Source organism: Hippopotamus amphibius, chromosome 9 (genome assembly GCF_030028045.1).
Source record: "Hippopotamus amphibius kiboko isolate mHipAmp2 chromosome 9, mHipAmp2.hap2, whole genome shotgun sequence".
In the NCBI taxonomy this organism is placed as follows: domain Eukaryota; kingdom Metazoa; phylum Chordata; class Mammalia; order Artiodactyla; family Hippopotamidae; genus Hippopotamus; species Hippopotamus amphibius.
The window spans coordinates 73,032,431-73,056,452 of NC_080194.1; the positions used below are offsets into that span (position 1 = coordinate 73,032,431).

A 24,022-nucleotide genomic window follows, 5' to 3' on the forward strand; every position below is an offset into this window, starting at 1 on the left:
AAACTGCCAAGAGAAAAGTTATTCTCTGTTCCATAACTTTTTATCTCCGTATAGATGGAAAAATGTTATACCTTTAAAAATCAGAGCCTTGAGAATGGGTTATCCTATTTATTTTAGGCTATAGACAAAATTCTTAACTTGTAGCAAAAGCAATAGAATACAAAGGTTAAAGTAAAAGAAACAAATCTAATATGGAGTCAGATTTTTTTCCCCTATAACACCCCTTATTTTTATTTATTTATTTATTTATTTATTTATTTATTTTTTATTGGAATATAATTGCTTTACACTCTTGTACCAGTTTTTGAGGTACACCAATGTCAATCAACTGTATTTATACACATATCCCCATATTCCCTCCCTCCCATGACTCCCCCCACCCTCCCTGTCCCAGCCCTCTAAGGCATCACCCATCATCCAGTTGATCTCCCTTTGTTATACAGCAACTTCCCACTGGCTATCTATTTTACAGTTGGTAGTATATATACGTCCATGCTACTCTCTCACTTTGTCTCAGCTTTCCCTTCGCCCCGCTTCCCCCCCGGCCTCATGTCCTCCAGTCCTTTCTCTGCGTCTGCATCTTTATTCTTGTCTTGTCACTGGGTTCATCAGTACCATTTTTTTTTTTTTTTTTAGATTCCATATATATGAGTTAGCATACAATATTCGTTTTTCTCTTTCTGGCTTACTTCACTCTGTGTGACAGACTCTAGGTCTATCCACCTCATTACATATAGCTCCATTTCATTCCTTTTAATGGCTGAGTAATATTCCATTGTATATATGTGCCACATCTTCTTTATCCATTCATCTGTTGATGTCCAATTTTCCCAGCACCACTTATTGAAGAGGCTGTCTTTTTTCCATTGTATATTCTTGCCTCCTTTGTCAAAGATAAGGTGCCCATATGTGCTTGGGCTTACCTCTGAGTTCTCTATTCTGTTCCATTGATCTTCCTTTCTATTTTTGTGCCAGTACCATATTGTCTTGATCACTGTGGCCTTGTGGTATAGTTTGAAGTCAGGAAGCCTAATTCCATCAACTCCGTCTTTCCTTGTCATGATTGTTTTGGCTATTCATGGTCTTTTGCATTTCCATACAAATTGTAAGATTTCTTGTTCTAGTTCTGTGAAAAATGCCATTGGTAATTTGATAGGGTTTGCTTTGAATCTGTTAATTGCTTTGGGTAGTACAGTCATTTTCACAATGTTGATTCTTCCAATCCAAGAACATGGTATGTCCCTCCATCTGTTTGTATGGTCTTTGATTTCTTTCATCAGTGTCTTATAGTTTTCTGCATACAGATCTTTTGCCTCCTTAGGCAGGTTTCTTCCTAGGTATTTTATTCTTTTTGTTGCAATGGTAAATGGGCGAGTTTCTTTAATTTCTCTTTCTGCTCTTCTGTTGTTAGTGTATAGGAGTGCAGGAGATTTCTGTGCATTAATTTTGTATCCTGCTACTTTACTAAATTCATCAATTAGTGCTAGCAGTTTTCTGGTAGAATCTTTAGGGATTTCTATGTATAATATCATATCATCTGCAAAGCGTGACAATTTTACTTCTTCTTTTCCAATAACACCTGTTATTTTTAAAAGACAGGTTTTGCTGGGTATAAGTATGTTGGCTGACAGATTTTTCTTTTAACACTTTGAATATGTGGGCCCACTGCCTTCTGTCCTCCAAAATTTCTGATGAGAAATCTGCTCAGCATTTTATTGAGGATCACTTGTATGTTGCTTCTCTCTTGGTGCTTTCAAGAGTCTTTCTTTGCTTTTGGCTTTTGAAAGTTTGATTATAATGTGTCATAGGGTGGATTTCTTTGAGTTCATCTTACTTGGAGTTCATTGAATACTTATATTCAAATCTTTCATGAAATTTGGGATGTTTTCAGCCATTATTTTTTCAAATATGCTCTCTGCCCCTTTCTCTCTTCTTCTTTTGGGACCCCAATAATGCATACATTGACTTGTTTTATGTGTCCCACAGCTATCTTAGACTCTGTTTCCTTTTCTTCAATCTTCTTTCTTCTTTTCCTTAGAATCATTCATTTCTTTTGGCCTAAATTGAAGTTCACTGATTCTTCCTTCTGCCTGTTCAAGTCTACCTTTGAATCTTAAAGGTCAGTTTTTCATTTCAGCTAATGTAATTTTCAGCTCCAGATTTTGGGAGTATCTTTTTAGGTTTTCTGTATCTTTATTAATATTTCCATTTTGCTCACATTTTTTTAACTTTATCTACATCTTCCTTCAGTCCTTGAGTATCTTTAAGATGGTTTTTTAAAAAGTCTTCTTCTAGTATATCTGCCATCAGCTCTTTTTCAGGGACGATTCTTGTTGATTTGTTTTTTTCTTTTGAATGAATCCTACATTCTTTTCTTTTTTTTAGTACACCTTGTGATTTCTTTGTTGAAAACTGGACATTGGAATCTAATAATCTGGTAACTCTCAAAATCAGATTCTCCCTCTTACCCAGGGTTTGCTGGTTTTGTTTATTTGTTTGTTTGTTGGCTTGTCTCTGTGCCAACAGTTAGCCTGAAATGTAAATTTAAGGTCTTCTCAGGTCTCTAATGGGCTTTTCCCTGGGCATATATGGTCACTTTGTAATTTTCCCCATATAATCTTTAATGTCTGACTCCCAAAAGGGTAAAAGAGAAAAATGAAAGATGGGGAGGAAAGAATGCTAGACCTTTAAATCCATTGGAAGTCACTTTAGTGGGAAGGGAAGAGGTTTGCAACAGTGGTGTGTGTGGGGGGAAGCAACAAAATGGCTGCCCTCCTATTTCTGTGCACATCTGTGGCCAGAAACAGCAATAAGTGATCAAAGCACAGATTCCCAGTAATTGGAGGATAGTGACTTTTTAGCCCACCTTGGCTGCCATAAGCTATGTGCAAGGTGCTCCAGGAACATGGGCACAGCTGCCTGCCATGGGGTTGGGTGTATGGAATGCATCACTGCTACTGTGCTAACTGCTGAAATTGACCAAAGTTAACCATGACTTACCATCTAAAACTTCTCTGGAAGTTTGAAGCCTTCAATAGACCCCATAGTACCAAAATAGTTACGTTAGATTTTACCAGTGCAGTTATTGTCTAGATGGGGACAGGTTCCTGGTGCTTCTTTTTCTGCCATTTTCCCAGAATTGCCTGCTATGAATATAAGCTGTTACTTCTATAGGCTAAATGCCGAAGAATGCAATTGCTGGCATGTGGTAGTTTGACAAGTTTTATAAGGAACTTTGTAAGTTTTATATAGTTTATGAGAAACTGCCAAACATTTTCAGAGGGCTTGTCCCATTTTACATTCCCACCAGCAATGTGTGATGATCCAGAGGTGCTCCATCCTTCCAGTTTGGGGCACTGCCTTTTTTTTTTTTTTTTTTTTTTTAAACTGTATCCATTCTCATAGGTGTGTAGTAATCTCTCATTATGGTTGTAATTTTCATCCTCTGGTGGGTAATGATATTGAACATCTTATCATGTTGCCATAGCCTATCCTCTTCAGTGAAATGTCTTTTCACATCATTTCTAACTGAACTGCTTGATTTTTTTTATTGTTGAATTTTAAGTGTCCTTTGTATATTATAAATATAGTCATTTATTGGATATTTGGTTTGCAAATATTTTGTGCCAGTCTTTTTTGGGGGTGTACCATCTCCTTAACAGAGTCTTCCACAAAGCAAAAATTTTAACATTCTGATTAGGTCTAACTTTTCAGTTTTCCCTTTTCTGAGTCATGCTTTTAATGTCAAGTCTGAGTTCTTTGTCTAGGCCTTAGGTCTAAAAGATTTCTCCTTTTTTTTTTTCCTGAAAGTTTTATAGTTTTACACTATGTACTAACTCTGTGATCCATCTTGAGTCCATTTTTATATGAAGTATGCGATATAGGTCAAGGTTTTCTATTTTTTGCCTTTACCTGTCCAATTGCACTAGTACCATTTGTTGAAAAAACTCCCCTTATCCCATTGAATTACTTTTGCACCTTGGTCAAAAATCATTTTGACATATTTGTGTGGGTCTGTTTTTGGGTTTTAAATTATGTTCCACTCATCTCTGTTCCTTTTCTAACACCACACTTATCTTCATTACTGTAGCTATATAGTAAGCCTTAACATTGGGTAGAGTGATTTTCTCTCAATTTATTCTTTTTGTTTTTCAATATTGTTTTAGTTAATTTGGGACTGTGCCTTACCGTATATGTTTCAGAATCAGCTGGGTTAATTGTACAAGGAACCTTTCAGGTATTTTGATTGGAATTGCATTAAGTCTGCAGATCACTGTGAGGAGAATTGACATCTTTACAATGTTCAGTCTTCCAGTTCATAAGTACATGTTTCTTCACTTTTTAAATCTTCTTTCATTACTTTCATCAATACTTTGTAGTTTGTGGCTTACAGATACTGTGCTTGTTTTGTTACATTTGTACCAAAGTATTTACTTTTCTTTGGTATTATGTTTCAGTTTCTATAGGTTAATTATTAATATGTAGAAATTATAAATGATTTTGTGTATTTGTTTCAAAAAGTTTTAAAAAGTAGCTTTTTAACTACGGTTTCCCTATTTCTTTCTTTTTTTTTTAATCTTTAGGTGATCTGTAGAATTGTCTTTGAGACAATTCTAACATACTAGGTAACTAATTGTAAACACTCCTGCAAAGGTGGTAGTATTATTTTTATTTTACAGTTTATACACTGAACCTCAGAACTTGCCAAGCTAGTACAAGACAAAGCTGGATTCAAACCCAGGCTTGTAAAGAGCTGTTTCCAGTATGCTATGCCATCTCAGGGTTAAAACAAAAAATTTTGAAGGGACTTACGTGGTGTATTTTCTGAGAAACTTTCCCTGAAAGTGACAACTTGACTAGAATTACTAGATATTCTTCTACTGATTTTCCTTCTTTCTCTATAGACAGTGCATAAAGATCTACTGACATTTAGTGCATAGGGTAATTTGGGTTCCATTTCTGCTACTCAGTGCTTTTTAAAATTCTATTAAAAATTTGAAATTAAATATTTACCAGATTGGTATTCATTTATTTATTCTTTCAGTAACATTTATGAAGCAGTTACTGGGTATACAGAGATGAGTAAGACAGAGTCTCTGCTTTTAATTTACTTATAGTCAAGTAAAGAAGACTGACAGGAAAGCAGATAAATAGAGTAGAGTGTGGTAAGTGCTCCGATGGAAATAAGAACAGTTGCTACAAAACAGTGTGCTGGAGCTTGCTCATACCAGCTCATTGGAGCCAATTATTAAATATTCAGGAAATTTGAAAACGTGTTTTACCAGTGGTAGTTGAAATTGGGCTATTGTAGGAGTATTTACACCATAGAAATTGGCAAATTCTAATAGGATTTCCTTCCCCCCCAACTTCTTTCTTCCCTCCTTCCCTCCTTCCCTCCCTCCCCCCTCCCACTCTTCCTTCCTTTCTTCCTCCTTTCTTTTCCCTTCGGACATGAAGTTTAATAAAATACTACTGTTGGTACAGGAGCAAAGTGAGTTCTTTATCTCACTGTAACATGAGCTCATTCCGCATGTCATATCATAAGTTGTCCCACAGTCAACTGCTTCTGGTGATTTAAACAACAGCCTTTCACAAATATGTTGGCCATTTCCCTTTAGATGATGAAAGTGAGATTAATTCTAAATCTCCTGTGGGTTCTTTTTCTTCTCAGAGAATATAAAGCAGCTAATATCAACATCAACTTATACGTCGTCAATGAACCTTGGCTCTTCTCACTGGCCTGGTGCTCCAGGATTCACTCAGTGACCACAGACAACATTCAGCTCCTGAATGAGATAAATCACCCTTACTTCTTCATGGTGAGCTGATTGTCCAGATTGTTCTTCCAAATCTGGTACAAGTCTCTGTCCCCCACCCCTACATTACCCACTGTGCAGTCTCCAGGGGGCTATTAAGAGCAGAGACTTATGTGACATTGGAGATGTGGCATTCTCCCTTCTCACCCAGATCCTTCTGTGATTTTCAGGAGAAATTAATATTGTTATAATAATTGCTGTTTATTGAACCCTCACACCATGCCTTTCATGCATTATGTTATTTAACCCTCTGAGTTAGCCACTAGGAGTATCCCCATGGGGAATCTGAAGTTTGAAGCTCCACATGATTCAAGATTCAAAATGAGGTCTGACTCTAGAGTTTTGTTACTGCAGCCCCACCTCCCTGTAGGCACAGCAACAATGACAGTGACATGGGGTGTGGGGAGAAAACCAAGTGTACTGGATTCCAAAGTGAAAACTGTGTGTCCTGAGCAAAATGCTTTTGAAAAGGAGAGTGAGTGTCTAGCTACCCAGCTTGATTTCCCCTTCTGTCTTGCTACTGCTTATGGCCAGAGGCATGGGGACCTGAAGACCTGGATTTAAATCCCATCTAAATCCCACCAGTTATTATCTGTGGAGGGAACCCCAGCTAACCAGTTAACTACTACAGAGCCCATTTTTCTTATCAGTGTAGAGTAGGGTAACTGAGTCAGACACAATAGCCTACAACAGAAAACTTAATTTCTCTTTACTGACTTTTTAAACTGCTCTGTGAGCTAGGTCTTTCCCTGCCCCTGAAGAGATCTCACTCAGATCCCATAGCTGTTCCAGTCACTCTTAGATAACTTTTTAAAGTACTGTTTTGTCACCAAAAAAAAAAAAAAAAATTCAGGATCAAAGTGTCTAGTCTGGAATAATAACCCAAACTCTAAACTGCCTTGAAAGTTAAAGCTTTAGGCAGAGAAATCTAAATGAGAAGCATAAATGTTTCGTGTTGCTTTCTCCATACCTCCAGCCTCACTGGCCCTTACTTCTGACTTGCTCAGGGTCGGGAACAGGTGAAAGGTGATTAGGGCCAAGGGCACAGTCTCATAGGGCCAGTACTGCATTGAAGCTCTCTGGTAGCAGTGTAGAATTGCTTACCCCTTCTTTCTTGGTGGCTTGGGCCACTTTCTGCAGATGACCCTCAAGGAAACTTTGGATGGCAAGTCCCTTGGCATAGGTAAAGCCTCTATACTTCTCTATCCCCATACTATCCTGCTTCATGTATGTACTATATATATTTTAACATTTTTGTTTTTTAAAATTACAAAGTAAACTTGTTCACTATATAAAATTCAATCATTACAAAAATCTATAAATTAGAAAGCAATCCACCCTCCGTAATCCTATCCCCCTAAATCAGTAATGCCTCAGAATTGTCCCTTTGGATATATTAAGTAAAACTTTATTAAATAAAACTTTCATCTTTAATATTTGAATTGATAATATTTAAATTGATAAAATCACATGATTCAAAATTCAGAGTGTAAAAGGATGTAAGTAAAAAACTTCCTTCTATAACTGGCCTGGGCTTTTTTAAAGGACCCAAAGTCACTTTGGTCAGGGAGGTGGGCTAATATCCCAAGGGCTTTCCTAAGCAGCCCACATTCTGGGTTAGAATATGCAGATTCAAATCTTGGCTCTACCACTTATTGTGTGAACTTGGAAATGTTAGTTAACCTGTCTGGAACTCAGTTTGTTTGTTTATAAATTGGATATAAAAATACTACAATAGACGCAATTTTGTCCAGCACAGTTGGGTCTGCTTAGTGGTCTGTTAACTGGAAAAGTTAAAACAGGAAATTGTGAAGTAAATCATATCTAGTCTATTAGCATTTTACTATGTTTAAAAAACCTACCTAATATTTATTGGCTTAAAATTAACAAATATTTGTTTGTTACATTCTCTGTGATGGCTGAGTGGTTCCTCTGGTCTGAGTCAGCTTGGCTGGACTAGGTGGTCTAGGATGGCCTCAGCTATATGTCTCAGGTCTTACCTGAGATGACTGTGGTGTCTCTTCATTTGGTCATTCAACCTGAAGGAGGCCAGCTTATGCATGTTCATCTCATGGCATTGGGTTCCCAGCAGCAAAAAGAGGTCAAGCAACAATGCATGTGCCTTTTCAAGGATCTCCCAGTGTGATGTTTGCTAATGTCCCATTAGCCAAAGAAAATCACATGGTCAAGTCCAGAGTCAAGGTATGGCAGGGGAGAAACAGACTTTACCTCTTCATGGAAAGAACAGTAAAGTAACATTTCATACAGTTAAATGGAATAATGTGGTCATTTTAATAAACAATCTACCACAAGAATAAACTCAAAGTGGATTAAAGAGGTAAGGCTGGATACTATAAAACTATTACAGGGAAACATAGGCAGAGGAAAACATAGGCAGAGCACTTTTCCCAGCAAGGCTCTTATTCAGATTCAGTGGAGAAATCAAAAGCTTTACAGACAAGCAAAAGCTAAGACACTTCAACACCAGCAGACCAGCTTTACAGTAAATGCTAAAGGAACTTCTCTAAGCAGAAGAGGAAAGGCCACAAATAGATACAGGAAAATTATGAATGGAAAAGCTCACCAGTAAAGGCAAACATATAGTAAAGGTCGAAAATCATTCACACGGAAATATATCAAAACTGGCAATCATGAGAAGAGGAGAGCACAAATATAGGATATTGGAAATACTTTTGAAAGTAAAAGACCAAGAACTTAAAACGATCTTATTTATATATAGACTGCTATATCAAAACCCCATGGTTACTGCAAACCAAAAATGTACAATAGATACACACACAAAAAAGAAAAAAGAATCCAAACACAATACTCAGTACATACTGATAATTAATTTACATGTAAATGGATTAAATGCTCCAACCAAAAGACATAGTCTGGCTGAATGGATAACAAAACAGGACCTGTATATACGCTGTCTACAAGAGACCCACTTCAGATCTAGGGACACATACAGACTGAAAGTGAGGGGATAGAAAAAGGTATTCCATGCAAGTGGAAATCAAAAGAAAACTGGAGTAGCAATACACATATCAGACAACATAGACTTTAAAGTAAAAACTGTTACAAGGGACAAAGAAGGACACTACATAATAATCAAGGCAACAATCCAAGAAGATATAACAATTGAAATATATATGCACTCAACATAGCAGCACCTCTATATATAAGGCAAATACTAACAACCATAAAGGAAGAAACTGACAGTAACACAATAATAGTGGCTGACTTTAACACCCCACATTCATCAATGGATAGATCATTCATACAGAAAATTAATAAGGGAACATAAGCCTTAAATGACACATTAGACCAGGTGGACTTAACTGATATATATTATAGAGCATTCCATCCCAAACCAGCAGAATACACATTCTTCTCAAGTGCACATGGAACATTCTCCAGGATTGACCATATGCTGGGCCACAGAGTAAGCCTTAGTAAATTTAAGAAAGTTGAAATTGTATCAAGCACCTTTTCTGACCACAACTCTGTGATATTAGAAATCAACTACAAGAAAAAGAAAACTTAAAAAAAAAAAAAAAAAAGAACACATGAAGGCTAAACAATATGTTACTAAAGAGCCAATGGATTGCTGAAGAAATCAAAGAGGAAATGAAAATGAAAGCTCAATGATCACAAACCTATGGGACACAGCAAAAGCAGTTCTAAGAGGGAAGTTCATGACAATACAATCTTACGTCAGGAAACAAGGGAAAAATGACAAATAACCTAAACTTACACCTAAAACAGAGAAAGAAGAACAAACAAAACCCAAAGTTAGCAAAAGGAAAGATATCATAAAAATCAGAGCACAAATAAATGAAATAGAGATGAAGAAAACAATAGAAATGATCAATGAAACTAAAAACAGGTTTTTTTTTTTTTTGAAAAGATAAACAAAATTGATAAACCTTCAGCCAGACTTATCAAGAAAAAAGGAAGAGGGGCTTCCCTGATAGCGCAGTGGTTAAGAATCCGCCTGCCAATGCAGGGGACACAGGTTTGAGCCCTGGTCCAGGAAGATCCCACATGCTGCAGAGCAGCTAAGCCCATGTGCCACAACTACTGACCTGCACTCTAGAGCCTGTCAACCACAGCTATTGAGCCCATGTGCCACAACTACTGAAGCCTGCATGCCTAGAGCCCAATATGGTTTAAATGACTATACTACCCAAGGCAATCTATAAATTCAATGCAATCCCTACCAAATTACCAATGGCATTTTTCACAGAAATAGATCAAAAAAATCTTAAAAATTTTATGGAGACACAAAAGACCCCGAATAGCCAAAGCGATCCTGAGAAAGAAAAACAGAGCTGGAGAGATCATGCTTCCTGACTTCAGACTATACTACAAAGCTACAGTCATGAAAACAATGTGGTCCTGGCACAAAAATAGAAATAAAGATCAATGGAACAGGATAGAAAGCCCAGAAATAAACCCACACATCTATGATCGATTAATCTACAATGAAGGAGGAAAGACTATATAATGGAGAAAAGACAGTTGCTTCAATAAATGGTGCTGAGAAAACTGGACACCTACATGTAAAAAAATGAAACTAGATCATTCACCTTTGACATAGCTTCAAGGTCTTTTCTTTGAGAGTATTTCAACTGATTGAATTTTGTATTCTCTTGCTTATCTATACTTCCCAGTGCACCAGCTGTGATTTCTAAGTTTTGTTTCCTTAATGCGCAACAGGAACTTAAAGTCATTTGAAGAATGAGGAATGCACACAGATTTTTATAATCCTCCCACCCACCCCTCAGGCTCTTAGGGTGTCACTCCACCAAATCCAATTGCAATTTATTTTTAATGACCTATTCTGTTATCACTGAATATTTCAAAGCATTGAATTAATTTCCTTGAAAATACCATACTTTTAAAATTCAGATTGTACACATTTAAGTAACATTAATTACACTGAACAATTATAACAAGTACAGCTGTTCTAAGCCACATGGACAGTAAGAACAACTGATTCTTGGTGACTGTACAACTCACATGGTGGGCATCCTAGAGCAGACCAAGGCATAATTCAGTCAGTTTCCCAGAGGGGATTAGGAGCCTCAGTTTGGTGGAAGTTGATTAAGAGCTTCTATTGTACCTTCCTAGTAGAGCTGTTGTGAACATTAGCTGTGAAAATACCCCTAACATGCTTATAACACTTCCTTAGCTCCTGTAAATGCTCATTAATGTTAGTTGTTGTTCTCATCATTATTATGATCGTTTGTGTTGTTGTTGTTGTTGCTATTTTCATTATTAATCTGTAAAGGAAAGACCTTGGGATAGGGTGGAAATGGTATAAGAAAGAATAAACATGCCAGACCCAGTACCATCAAGTAGGATTGGAGATGAAATAATGAAGGTAGAAAGGGAGGATCAAACCAGGAATTAAAAAACTTATACAGTAGAACTTAGAATATCAAACTCTGTGAAATGGTGATTCAGGCAAGGAGCCTAAAGAAGTGGGCATGTTAGGTAAGAATTATAATTTCAAAATTATTTGAAGCATCATGGTTTATGAGAATGATTCCTTAATGCTGGTTCACAGACTGGTTGCTTGCTCCTGAGGAGCTTGTTAAAAATGCAGAAATTCTAATTCCTGAGTCTGTAGTGAGGCCCAGGAACCTGTATTACTAAAAGCTGCTCAGGTAGATTTTGATGCACAGCCAGGTTTGGGAAGCCATGCCATGAAAACACAGAGTGCTGGAAGTCAAGAAACTTGAGCTGCAGTCCTGGGTCCAGAAAAGACTTGCTATGTGGACATCTCTGGAGCTCCCTCAGATCTGTGTCTTGAGGGTCCACGAAGATTCAGTATGAGAAGTGTTTTATCCCTTATAGAGGCCCTGGTACATGTAAGAGGGGTACTCTCTGTGTTTAACATCAATCCCATCAATCAAGATTCCTCTGCCTGGTCCGGCCCCACTCCATTCCTGGCAGCCTAGCAAGGGACTTGACCCACATGATCTAAAATCCCTTCCAGCTGTAAAGTTTTATAACTGTGTTTTCTGTTTTGCAGACACCAAATTTCTATATGTTCATGTGGATTCTCATGGATATTCTTTCTGCAGTTTTCATTGGTGCCATATTTTACTTTCATTGGTAAGCATATATTTGTAACTTTAAATGATTTTTTCCCAAAATAAAAATATGAATGGTTTTATGGAAGTTTGAGAAAAAACAGTTACATTCTTCCCATAATCCCATGTGGTGAATTCTCAGGGAGATGGATTTTTATCATCTGAACCTCCCATTTCTTCTCATGCCACCTGCACCTCCTCACACCCCTTCTACCTCCTCAGCACAAGACCATATTCTAAGGATAAGGACTCTCACTAAAGCTAAATCAAAGCCTATTACTACAGATTCAGTGTGAATCAGTTGGGAGAGGACAGGGGTTGAAGGTTGTTCAGAACAAGTGCCTCCAAATCTTCCCCTTCCACAAAATAGGACATAGCAGGGTGCTGTGTAAAGAGCGAGTTCACACCCTGGGAAGCCTGGCTTTTCCGTTAGTTGCTGGATGACCATGGGAAAATCACTGCTAGTTTCCAGACCATAGTCTTTTAATTTGTCCAAGAAAATGACATCTGAGAATTCTTGAGGGAAAATGCTTCAAGACTGCAAGGTTCAAGTTGGGAGAGGAGACATCTGGTAGAAGAATTTTAGCTAGAAGAGATGGTGATTATTTAGACCTCATCATGCCTGTCATTTCCTCATTTGAGTTATCCTTTAAAGGGGGAAACTATAAACCCTCTGCTTAAGGGAGAATTTAACTGGATAATGTTCTTTTCTGGCCACTGCCTGAATTATTGTCATTTTTGGAAGAGGTCCGTGAGGCTTATGGGTGGTCTGTTTCCTTCTAGGTGGAGAGAGAGCCAAAGTGAAAAAATCCTCAAAGGTATCACCAGTTACACAGGTAAAGTCAAGCCAAGCCCACTCCATCTCTTCATCCCTACACATTGCCTTCAGGATACAGGGCCTGCCTTTAATATTTCTGACAAGAGTTGAAGGAGTCTAAAATCAGGGGGTGGTAACCAGTGAGAAGTTGGGAAGAATAGGCTGGGTACAGTTTCTGGGGTGCCATTGACATCAGGATTCATTGTGGACTTTATCCTCTAAGCAGTGCTGCTCCTTGCAAGATTTTGAATGTGGGTGTTTATTTGCTCACTTGTTCATGTATTCATTCATCACACAGTTATTGAGTACCCACTTTGTGCCAGGCACTCTGACACTGAAGTACCTGAAAGCTGTCTATGAAGGGTGGCCCAAGAGAACAGAGGTTCTGGCGCACAGAGAGCAGTGAGGAAGGAGGCAAATGTATAGCAGTTGACATCTTTGGACCAGGCACCTAGGTCTAGGACAGAGGAGCTGCCATGCTCACCAGGGCTGAATTTGCTTTATGTGTCTTTAGTTGTGGGTGATGTATCTTGGATGGCAGAAGGAGAAAATTGCAGAGATACTGGAATGCTGAATTAAAGTCTAGGCTCTGTATATAAGCAATCAGGAAATGGCAAAGGAATTTGAAACAGGGGAGCAACATACTTAGACTTCTGTGTAAATGGATAGAATAGCAGAATGACTATTGTTCTGCAGAATAACTCTGGGCTAAGTGAGATAGGTCCACTAAGGGAAGGGAAGCTAGAGTTTATTATTCAGGAGGTTGTGGGAATAATCACACAGTGAGTTACTGGTTTGGGAAGCCGGTGCAATGTCAAAGGGAAAACCAGTTAGGAGGCAGAGGACTGTTGCATGTTACAGTTTCCTCCCACAGCTCTTGGAGCCTTAAGTAAAGTTGGTATGGTCACAAAATCACGAATTAATGTAATCTGTTGTGGACAGTGGGGAAGATCATGAGATGCTATGTACCAGCTGCTAGTGTTGAACACATACATTACGTGGAACTGCAGGAATGGATCCATAGGGACCATGAAAAAATAAGTTCAGAAATTTGAAGAGCAGTGGTCTTTCCTTCTGTAAAGCTGAAGGTTTAAATCAAGCTGACCCAAATTTATTAAGGTATAGAGAAATTTCCAGCAACTCTGAGTTATATGGATTTTAAAAAGTTCACTGTGCTGGTTGTTAAGAAGACTAAAGTTTGTGTTCCAGCTGCTTTATGATTTTTAGCAGTTATATTAGTAAACTAGGGCTACCATAACAAAATACCACAGACTGGGTGGCTTAAACAACAAAAATTTATTTTCTCACAGCTCTGGGGGCTAGAGGTGCAAGATCAATATGTCAGCAGGTTTGATCTCTTCTGAGGCCTCTCTCCTTGGCTTGCAGACAGCTACTTTCTTCTTTGTCCTCACACAGCCTTTCTTCTGTGTACACACAAATCCCCAGTGTCCTCCGTGTCTCCAAATTTTGTCTTCTCTGCTCAGACTGGATCAGCGCTCACCCTAATGACCTCATTTTAATCATGTTTTTAAAGGTCTTATCTCCTAAATTAGTCATATATTGAAGTACTGGGGGTTAGTACATGTGAATTTGTGTGGTAGACAATTCAGCCCATAACAGTAATCCAGCTAAGAAATAAAAAGACTATCCAGATGATGAGGAAAGCATGGATGGGAGAGTTCTGAAGGAAAGTTCAAAGAACCATTTAAATTTGAATGAAGGAAGTGGCTATAATGCCCTAGAAAATTACTTGGTTAACTTGACAACTTCCCACCATGTTGAAATGAGCATAAGAAAATAAGGTGAGTAGAAATTAAATTAAGAATCTTTCCTGTTTTTAATTTTTAGTTGCTCATTTACAGAAACCAATTTTGCCTGATCTAAATATATGTATAGAAAGACTGTTTTAGTACCTCCAAGAGACACCTAGAAGGCAAGTGACGAAGTTTAGAGTCAGGGAGTGAACAAGGAAGACTGGAGAGAAGCCAGAACCACAGCCCAGAGCCATTCAGGGTAGGGACAATAAAGCCTTGAACACTAAGCATAGTGTCACATCTTGCACCATGACCATCTCCGAGATGGGCATGTACTACTGCACTTGCTGCTCCCACCAGAAGGCTTTCATCACCTCTCTAGCTTTAGGATGTACTTTTCAGCCATTTAAAGAAGTTGATCCTTTGTCTTTCTGTCTCATTCAGTTTCTTATGAAAAGTCTTCCAAAAAAGAAGTCTTCCATTTTTTGAATCATTGTTCCTCTGCTTGTAATATGTTCTTTTTCTCTGGCTGCTTTTAAAGATTGTTCCTTTTATTACTGGTTTTCAGTAATTTGATTATGGATTACCTTAGTGTATATGAGTGTGTCTATCTGCTTAGGGTTTGCCAAACTTCTTAGATCAGTATGAGTATACATTTTCAGCCTATATTTTTAAAATAATTTTCTGCCACTACCCTCTTTCTGGGATTCCAATTACATAGATGTTAGGTGATTTCACATTATCCCGTAGGTTACCAAGACTGTTTATTTTTATTTGTAGCCTATTTAATTTCTGTGCTTCATTTTAGATATATTCTGTTACTGTTTGGGTTAGTTTTTAATTGCTGTGTAACAAATTACCACAAACCTAGAAGCTCAAAACAACACAAATTTATCATCTCAGTTGTGTGGGCCAGGGGTCCAAGCATGGGTTTGCTGGGTCCACTGCATAATCTCACCAGGCTGATATGAAGATCTTGGCCTGGGCTGCGATCTCATCTGAGACTTAAGAGTCCTCTTCCAAGCTCATTGGTTGTCGGCAGAACTTAGTTCCTTACAATAGCAAGACTGAAGTTAACCATATTTTCTTAATCACTGTTGGCAAAGTTTTGCTCTGAGATCGTAAAACCTACCTTTAGGTCCTAACCATATGGCTCTCTCACAACATGGCATCTTACTTCTTCAAAGCCATCAGGGAAATATCTGTGGTAGCAGATGGATTCAGGAAAAAGAAAACAAAGGAAGCAAAATAATATGGAAAACAAATAGAAAACAAGTTGAAACATAGTAGTTATAAATTCAACCATTTTATTAAATTCAATAAACATAAATGTACCAAATAATCAAAACAAAAGTAGAGATTGTCAGACTGGATAGAATAAAGTAAGACCCAACCAAATGTGGTCCACAAAAGAAATATTTAAAATACAAAAACACAGACAGATTAAAAGTGAAAAGATGGAAAATTAAAATAAAATCAGAAGGGAGAAAATGAAAAATAAAAGCATGGAAAATAATATGCCATACAAACAATAAGCATGAAAATAATATCTGAAAAATAAACTTCAAAACATGGAGGGTTACTCAAAACAAAGATTTCTAAAGGATGAAAACATCAGTATATCGGGAAGGCACTATAATTATATACTTAATAAGACAGTTTCAAGACACATTAAACAAAAACTGAAACGAATAGAGAAATCATAGTTGAATATTTTGACATTCCTCTCTCAGTACCTGAAAGAACAACTAAGCACACAAAAAAATAAAATCAGAAAAGATATAGAAGTCTGAGCATTTTCAGCCAACCTGACCTAATTGACAGAAATATTATATTCAACAACTGCAGAATATACAATATTTTGACATGTGCATGGTATATTTGCCAAAATAGACCACATGGCAAGCCATAAAACAAATATGGAAGATACAGCTGATGTACCTAACACATAGACAAAACACAGTGAATTATGAAAAATGAGGAGACAGAGGAATATGTTCCAATCAAAAGAACAAGACAAAATCTCAGAAAAAGAACTAAATGAAGCAGAGATAAGCAATCTACATGATAAAGAGTTAAAAATAATGGTCATAAATATGCTCACTGAACTCAGGATAATAATGGATGAACACAGTGTGAAGTTCAACAGAAAGAAAGAAACTGTAAGAAAGTACCAAACAGAAGTTATAACTGAACTGAAAAATACATTAGATGGGTTCAGCAGCAGACTGGATGAGATAGAAGAATGAATCAGTGAGCTGGAAGACAAAACAATGGAACTCACACAGAGCAGCAAAATGAAAAAAGAATTTTAAAAAGGGAAGATACATTATGGGACCTTTGGGACAGCATCAAGTGTAGTAGCATTCATGGAATGGGGCTCCCAGAAGGAGAAGAGAGAGACAAAGGGCCAGAAAAACTAACTGAAGAACTAGTGGCTGAAAATACATCCAGATCCAGGAACCCCACAGATATCCAAGCAATATGATCTCAAAAAGGCACATACCAAGACACATTAAAATTAAAATGGTAAAACTTAAGGATAAAGAGAGAATCCTAAAAGGAGAAAGCAAAAATCAATTTGTTGCATTCAAAGGAAATGGCATAAGTCTGTCAGCAGATGTTTTTTTAAGCTCTTTATTGGGGGTATAATTGCTTTGCACTGTTGTGCCAGTTTCTGCTGTACAACAAAGTGAATCAGCTGTTAGACCTTTTAGCAGAATCTTTACAGGCCAGAAGGGATAGGCATGATATATTCAAAGTGCTGAAATGAAAAAACTTCCAACTAAGAACTCTCTATCCATCAAGGTTACCGTTCAGAATTGAAAGAGAGATCAAGAGTTTCCTGGATAAAGCTAGAGTTCATCACCACTAAATCAGTTCTACAAGAAATGTTAGTGAGTTCCTTAAGCTAAAAAGAAATAGCACTAATTGATTACAAGGAAGCATACAAAAGTAAAAAAATCTCACTGGAAAATGTACATATATAATAAAGGTAGTGGATGAATCACTTATATAGCAAGCCTGAAGATTAAAAAATGAAAGTAGTAAAAATGACTCAAAGTACAATAATTAGTTAGGGATGCCTAAAATAAGAAGATATGAAATGTGTCATCAATCAATAAATTTCCAAAGACTGAAATCAGTCTTCTGTGACCACAAAAAAAGTTAAATTAGAAACGAACATTAATAAAATACCTAGGTAATCCCATAAATACTGGAAATTAATGTATTTCTAAACTTTTAATTGATGAAGAGATTAATCACAAGGGAAACTGGAAAATACTTTTAAAGTATAATGCATATACAACAGCAAAATTTGTGGGGTACAGCTTAAACTTACAGGGAAATTTGTAACTTTAAATGTTAGAAGGAAGACTGGTTTAATAGTAATTAAGTTTCTATCTTAACAATCTAGAAAATATAAGTTAATTTTTCTCCAAGTAAAAAAGGAAAGAAATATCAGTAATAAAGATAGCAGGAACAATGAAATAGAAATGATACAAATGATAGAGAAAATTTAAAAAGTGAGAAGATATTTCTTAGAAAATATTAATAAAATTGATACCCTCTTAGTAAGGTGAAAGAGAGAGAGAGAGAGATTGATTGCCAATACGCTGAATGATTATTGAAACAGGGACCATCTCTCCAGATCCTAGACTTAAAAAGGAAAATCACGAATATTTTTAACCATTAAATATAAATGAAGTAGACATATTCCTTCAAATGTGCAACTTATCAGAACTGAAAGAAGAAATAGAAATTTATAGTAACCTACTATCTATAAGAATCAAATCCATGTATCAAAAACCTCACCAGAAAGGAAAATTCAGGCGCAATGAGTTTCACTAGTTAATCATATGTTTAAGAAATAATACTACTTTTATACAAACTCACAAAAAAAGAAGTGCATTTCCTAGCTGATTCTTAGTGGACAGCAATAATCTCATCTGAAAAAATGTGTGACAAGGATAGTACAAGAACTAAATTTACAGATTAATATCATTCATCAATTTAGCCATAAAACAAAATATGAGTATAGCAGATTGAATCCATCAGTATATAAAAAAGGATAAAACATCTTAAGTAAGTGAAGTTTATCCCAGCAATGCAAGATGAATATATCATTTGAAAATTAATCAAATTAATCTACACTATTAACAAAGTACAAAAATAGACAATAAAAATCCACATCTGTTTATGATCAAAGCTCTGAGAAAGCTAAAAATAGAATGAAACTGCCTCAATCTGATGAAAGATATTTACAAAAATCCTCAGCCAATATAATTTTTAATGGTGAAATTATTTTCACTCTAAGATCAGAAATAAGGCAAGGATGTCTGCTCTCACCACTTCTATTTGGCATTGTACTGGAGATCCTAGCCAGTTTGTAAAATAAATAACAGGCATAAAGGAAGAAATAAAATTCCTAATTTGCAGATATGATTATTTACATTAAAAAATTCTAAGTAATCAAACAACAAACCTAGTAGAACTGGTGACTTAAGCAGTGCCTCATGATACAAGGTCAACATACAGAAAAATTAACTGTATGTCTATATATAATCAATGAATAACTGGAAGCTTTAAGTTGAAATAGCATCATTTACAACAGCATATAAACATAAATAGGAATTTTAGGAAAATATTACATGTCCTTGCAAGGAAGATAGATGATTGGTCACTGAAAACTACAAAAGTTTAGTGAGAGAAGACACAGATAAATGGAGCAACATTCATGAATTTGAAAACCTAGTATTATAAATATTGGTTGTTATGGAATTGAACTACAAATTCAGTTCAAGTGCAATAAAAATCCCCTTCTTCCTGTGAAGCTGGCAAAAAATGAAGCTCATATGGGCAACTCTTTCTTTAAGACTGAAATTACTCCCAGGGCGAAAATAACTGACTTCTTGGCTTACCTCTTTGGATTCTTGCTCTCTTCTAGATTTCAGCTCCACAGTTCCTCACTGTATTGTAAATTCTTAGATAATTTTAAGATGTTTTCTTGGTTTTGTATATTATCCAGTTTTTAATTTGTCTTTGATAAGAGTCTGTTTCCTAGCTCCATTAATTAATAGAAAAAGTCTCCATCATCTATTTTTTCTAACATTTGGTTAGAAGAAGAAAAAACTACTTTTTTGAGCAATTACTGTGTGACAGACACTCCTGAGCACTGTACATGTGGTGGCAAGCAAGACAAATTCTCTGTCCCTAAAGGTCCCATTCTAATGGAGGATTCATTTTTCCATTCAAACTGCTTTGGAAGCAGTGGTTGTGAAATGCATGAACTTTAAGCAAACGTCAATCTCTGCCTTCTGAGGTCTTCCAAGGTGAGTTAGAACCTCACACAATAGATTCTTAAACTCCAGCCCCTTGATGAATTGAGGACCATAGCAAAGTCTGCCCAAAGCCTGGGTAGGGAGAGAACTAGGGCGAAAGAATCTGAGATGGTAAGTGAAGGGCCGACATTTTAAAGATGACTAGGATTTTACCATGTGACTAGCAAAGACTGGAGAAGTGACTTTGGAGGAATCAGTGTTGTCTTTTCTATCCCACAGAAACTCCAAGTGCAAGCCTCCAAGATGAAGCTTTGAAAGTTACAGAAAGCCCTGGACTGACTAAGGGTGAAAGGGAACATCCGGTCTCTAAAGCGATCATGCCAGAGCCTATTGAGGAAACTGCCAAACCAACGATGCCTCCCTAGGATGACGTTAGACAACCAGTGCCCACTGAGCTGGCCTTTGAACCCACCCAAGCACCCACCTCAGAGGCCCACAGAGAGGCCACCCTCCAAACTGCGTTGCCTACCTTGGAGGCGAATGAACCAATTCCCTCCGTGGAGGACCCTCCTCCTGAAACATAACCTGAAGAGCCCCCCAGTATTGACTCCTCCCACTAATCCTCTTTTGTGATGGTTTCCACCACATCCACATGTCCTCCTCCTCCTTTGGGCTGTCTTCAGAGAAGAATTAGCCACAACGTGCCCCCTTCTTCTTCTTCCTCTCTGTGCCCCAGCATGACCTGATGGTAGAGAGGGGTCAAGAAAGGAGTGCAGAAGAACCAGGGAAGCTCTCAGGAAAAACATTTGGTCCAGGCTTTCATCTCAAGGGTGTGAACAAAGGGAAAATAGTTGTGGTCCTGGAGCTGGAGCTGCTTGCTCTCCATGTATCACAGGATTTGTCTCAACCTAACCTTCATAATATTCCCCACTAAGGACGTGGCTGTGGTGAACATCAGCATGTAAATAAAGGCAATCTCTCAGGAACTCAGAAGGTAAAGGGTACAACTTTTAGACCCCTCTGTGGTCACTCAGGCTGACAAAGACTAGGGGATGAGTGCCAAAGGGATGCCATCCAGAGTCAGAGAAGGAGAGGTGGTATGGGCATGAGTCGGGGACAAAGAGCTCATCCCACGTGCACATCCTGTGGTACAGAGTGCAGTGGGTGCTTCCTGATCGCTTGTCATTGGTTAGTTCCCCAATGGGGCGATGGGCATAGTCCCATGTCCACCCAATAGCCTTTGGCCTTGAAAGGAAACTAGAGCTGAGAACATGTGTCTGGGAGCCCAGTGTTAGAAGCAGCGAGTTGAGTTCCACTGTGTGGCCGTCAGCTATTCACAGTCCTCCAGGCCTCATGTTCCCATGTATATGATGATCTCTAGCGGCACACAACACAGCACCTTCCTTGTGGCTCATATTTATCCTGCTCTGACTGCGGAGTCATGTAGACATTGGTGGAGCAGGGCTGCCTCAGACGGCTGCACTGTCATCCAGAAAGCAGGGCTGTTTGGTTTGGGGGTTCCATTGCAACAACCAGCCCCTCCACCTCCCATACAGGCATCTGGAGAGAACAGGAATAGCACTCCCTGTGGAGTGGTTTGTCACCTACATTCAGGTGACCCCAGACCCTTGAGTATGTGAGGGCAAGTGGAACAGGGCTGGCTGTGCTAAAGTATCAGGGGGGCCTTGAGGACAGATCACAAACATGCAAACTTCAAGAGGATCCTCCCCTGTCCCTTCTCTAGCCACTCATCCCAGCCACAGCCCAGAAGGATGCCCCACCCCCAAATCACTCCTTCCCTGTCTGAAGCCCTTACCCCCAGATCTGCCCAGGTCATGTCCATGGTTGTCTGTCTCCCTCAACCTAGCTGAGGCTCCTGGACTTAGGGGAATTAAGCCAGTCCCTTATGTTTCAGCGTAATCTTGGTTTGGTTGTTCCCAGCATGGAGAACTAGGTTGTCCTCTTGGTTACCTTTCCTGGTGGTGCCCAGAAAGTCAAAAGGGGTCACATGGTAGGGCTAGTCTGAGATAAGAATGGCATCCAAGGAGCACAGGGTTTTACAACTGGGAAGGCCACAGCAAGCCAGGACTAGAACCAACCAGGTGCTTCCAGGGTGGAAGGAGGGGAGTTCTGCATCCCAGCAAGGCTACCTTGTTGGAAGAAGGGTCAGAGGCCATGTTGGTATGGTTAATGGTGGCCAGCCGGCCCCGCCTCCCTAACTTGATGGCAAAGGTCTTTCCCCAGCTGCAGAGACAGCTGATGGTCCTGAGCCAGCTGCCGCCTCAAGAGCAGGCACAGAGCCAGTGCCACCTTCTGACTGTTCACTTGCCACTCCTGGAGCCCCGCTGTTTGCTCATGGCCGTGAGCATCTGGCTAATATAGGAAGTCAGCAGGTCATCCATCTTGTAGCCCTGGAAACAGCAGCAAGAAGACATACAGAGCACAGAGTAGGACACAGCTGCCCGCTAGACCCAGAACATAGCTCCCAGGAAACTGCAGTGGACAGAAGCCTGGACAAAGGCAGATCCTGTCCCCCTCTGGACTCAGTCTTCATCCAGCCAGACATTTAGGGTTCTAAATGTTTTGATGACCCCACATTAAGGTGCTAGTTTGTGGGTTCTAAATGTTGTAATGACCCCACATTAAGGCGCTAGTTTGTGGGTCCCTCAAATCCTGGGTGCCCACCTCCAGGAGTGACTGTAAAGGCTCTACCAGTTGAACTCAGTCCAGGAGGCCTCATTGCTAACGGCTCTGCTGTTGAACTGAGGGGCCAAAGACTCAATCCCTAAATATTAAAGGCACTGGGACAGTAGTTACTGAATAAGCAGTCTCAAGGTAGAGGAGATCAAGATGGCAATGTGGAAGGATGCTCATGAACACATCAAAATTACAAATAAGTATAGAGCAACTCTTGATACGTTGACCTGAGTACTAGCAGGACAGTTGTTCTTTGGCCAAGGCTGTAAAGAAAGATACACAAAGTCAAGAAGGTAAAAAGTGATCCAGTCAGGACCCACCCCTTTAGCAGGGGACACAGAAGAGGACATGTTATCATAGGCTCAGGATTTCTCCCTGGGGAGCACACACAGTGCATGGGGACACTCCGACACAAGGACATGTCTTCAAGACTGAGATAGGTAACTGTTTCATCTAATTTCATAGAGACAAAGTTTAAAAAAAAATGAGAAAACAGAGGCATGTGTTTCAAATTAAAGAACAATTAAAAATAGAAAACTAATTGTGTAAAGATAAATAATTTACCTGTTAAAGAGTTCAGAGCAATAATAAGAATGCTAACTGAACTAGGGAAAAGAATAGATGAACACAGTGAAAATTTTAACAAACAACTAGAAAATATAAAAAAAGAACCAGTAAGAGCTGAAGAATACAATAACTGAAATGAAAAATACACTAGAGAGAATTAACAGTAGATTAGCAGATACTGAAGAACACATACGCAATCTGGAAGACAATAATGAAAATCACCTAATCAGAACAGTAATAACACAAACATTTCTTAAAATGAGAATAGTTTAAGGGACCTCAAACAACATCAAGCGTACTAACATTCAGAGAGATTGGATCAAGATGTCAGAGGATTAGGACATGGAACCCACCTTCTTTCACAAATACATCACAAATATATCTGCATGTGGATCAATTCTCACAAACATCTACTGAATGCTGGCAGAAGACCAGAGACTTCCAAAAGGGTAAGAAAATCTCAACATGTAACTGGGTAGAACACAAGAGAAAAAAGAGAAAGGAATTGGTATGGGGCCTGTGCCCCTGGAAGGGAGCTGTGAAGAAAGAAAGGTTACCACACCCTGGGAAATCCCCTCAGTAGCAGGGAGATCAGTCAGGCCACAGGGGGAGCTTTGGAGCCTCAGAGGAGAACTCAACAACCAGTTTATGGAGAGCAAAGTGGAGAGAGACCTGCACAGATGGGCAGTGCCACTGCCTGGTACTCCCCAGCCTGAGATGCTCCTCCACTGGGGCACACAGGGCTGGGTGCTGAGTTTCAGGCTTCAGAGGTCAGAGAGTCAGGGACACCTGGGGTTTTCTGCATGGAGACAGCCTGAGGGGGCTAGGGTGTGGTGCATCACAACCAAGTGAGTATGAAAAGAAACCTGGGCCTGCCAGAGAGGCAAAGCACCATTGTTGGAGGGCACACAAGGAGAGGTGTGGCACCACAATAGCAGCTTCTTTCTCCAGGTGCACTCTCAGGCATCAGGGCACTGCCTAT

At 38.7% G+C, this 24,022-nt stretch overlaps 1 protein-coding gene across 1 annotated transcript in view; it reads left to right on the top strand.

Annotated features, from left to right (window-relative positions):
• The window catches only part of LOC130861207 (glycerophosphodiester phosphodiesterase domain-containing protein 4-like), a 132,492-nt gene extending 111,344 nt beyond the window's left edge, over positions 1 to 21,148 (top strand). Inside the window, exons 13-16 of the mRNA XM_057749827.1 lie at positions 5,672 to 5,819; positions 11,863 to 11,945; positions 12,707 to 12,759; positions 20,056 to 21,148. Of these exons, the coding sequence (XP_057605810.1) occupies positions 5,672 to 5,819; positions 11,863 to 11,945; positions 12,707 to 12,759; positions 20,056 to 20,201 (430 nt within the window). The 3' untranslated portion in view covers positions 20,202 to 21,148. The remainder of the gene's footprint in view (positions 1 to 5,671; positions 5,820 to 11,862; positions 11,946 to 12,706; positions 12,760 to 20,055) is intronic.
• Positions 21,149 to 24,022: the final 2,874 nt, after the last annotated feature.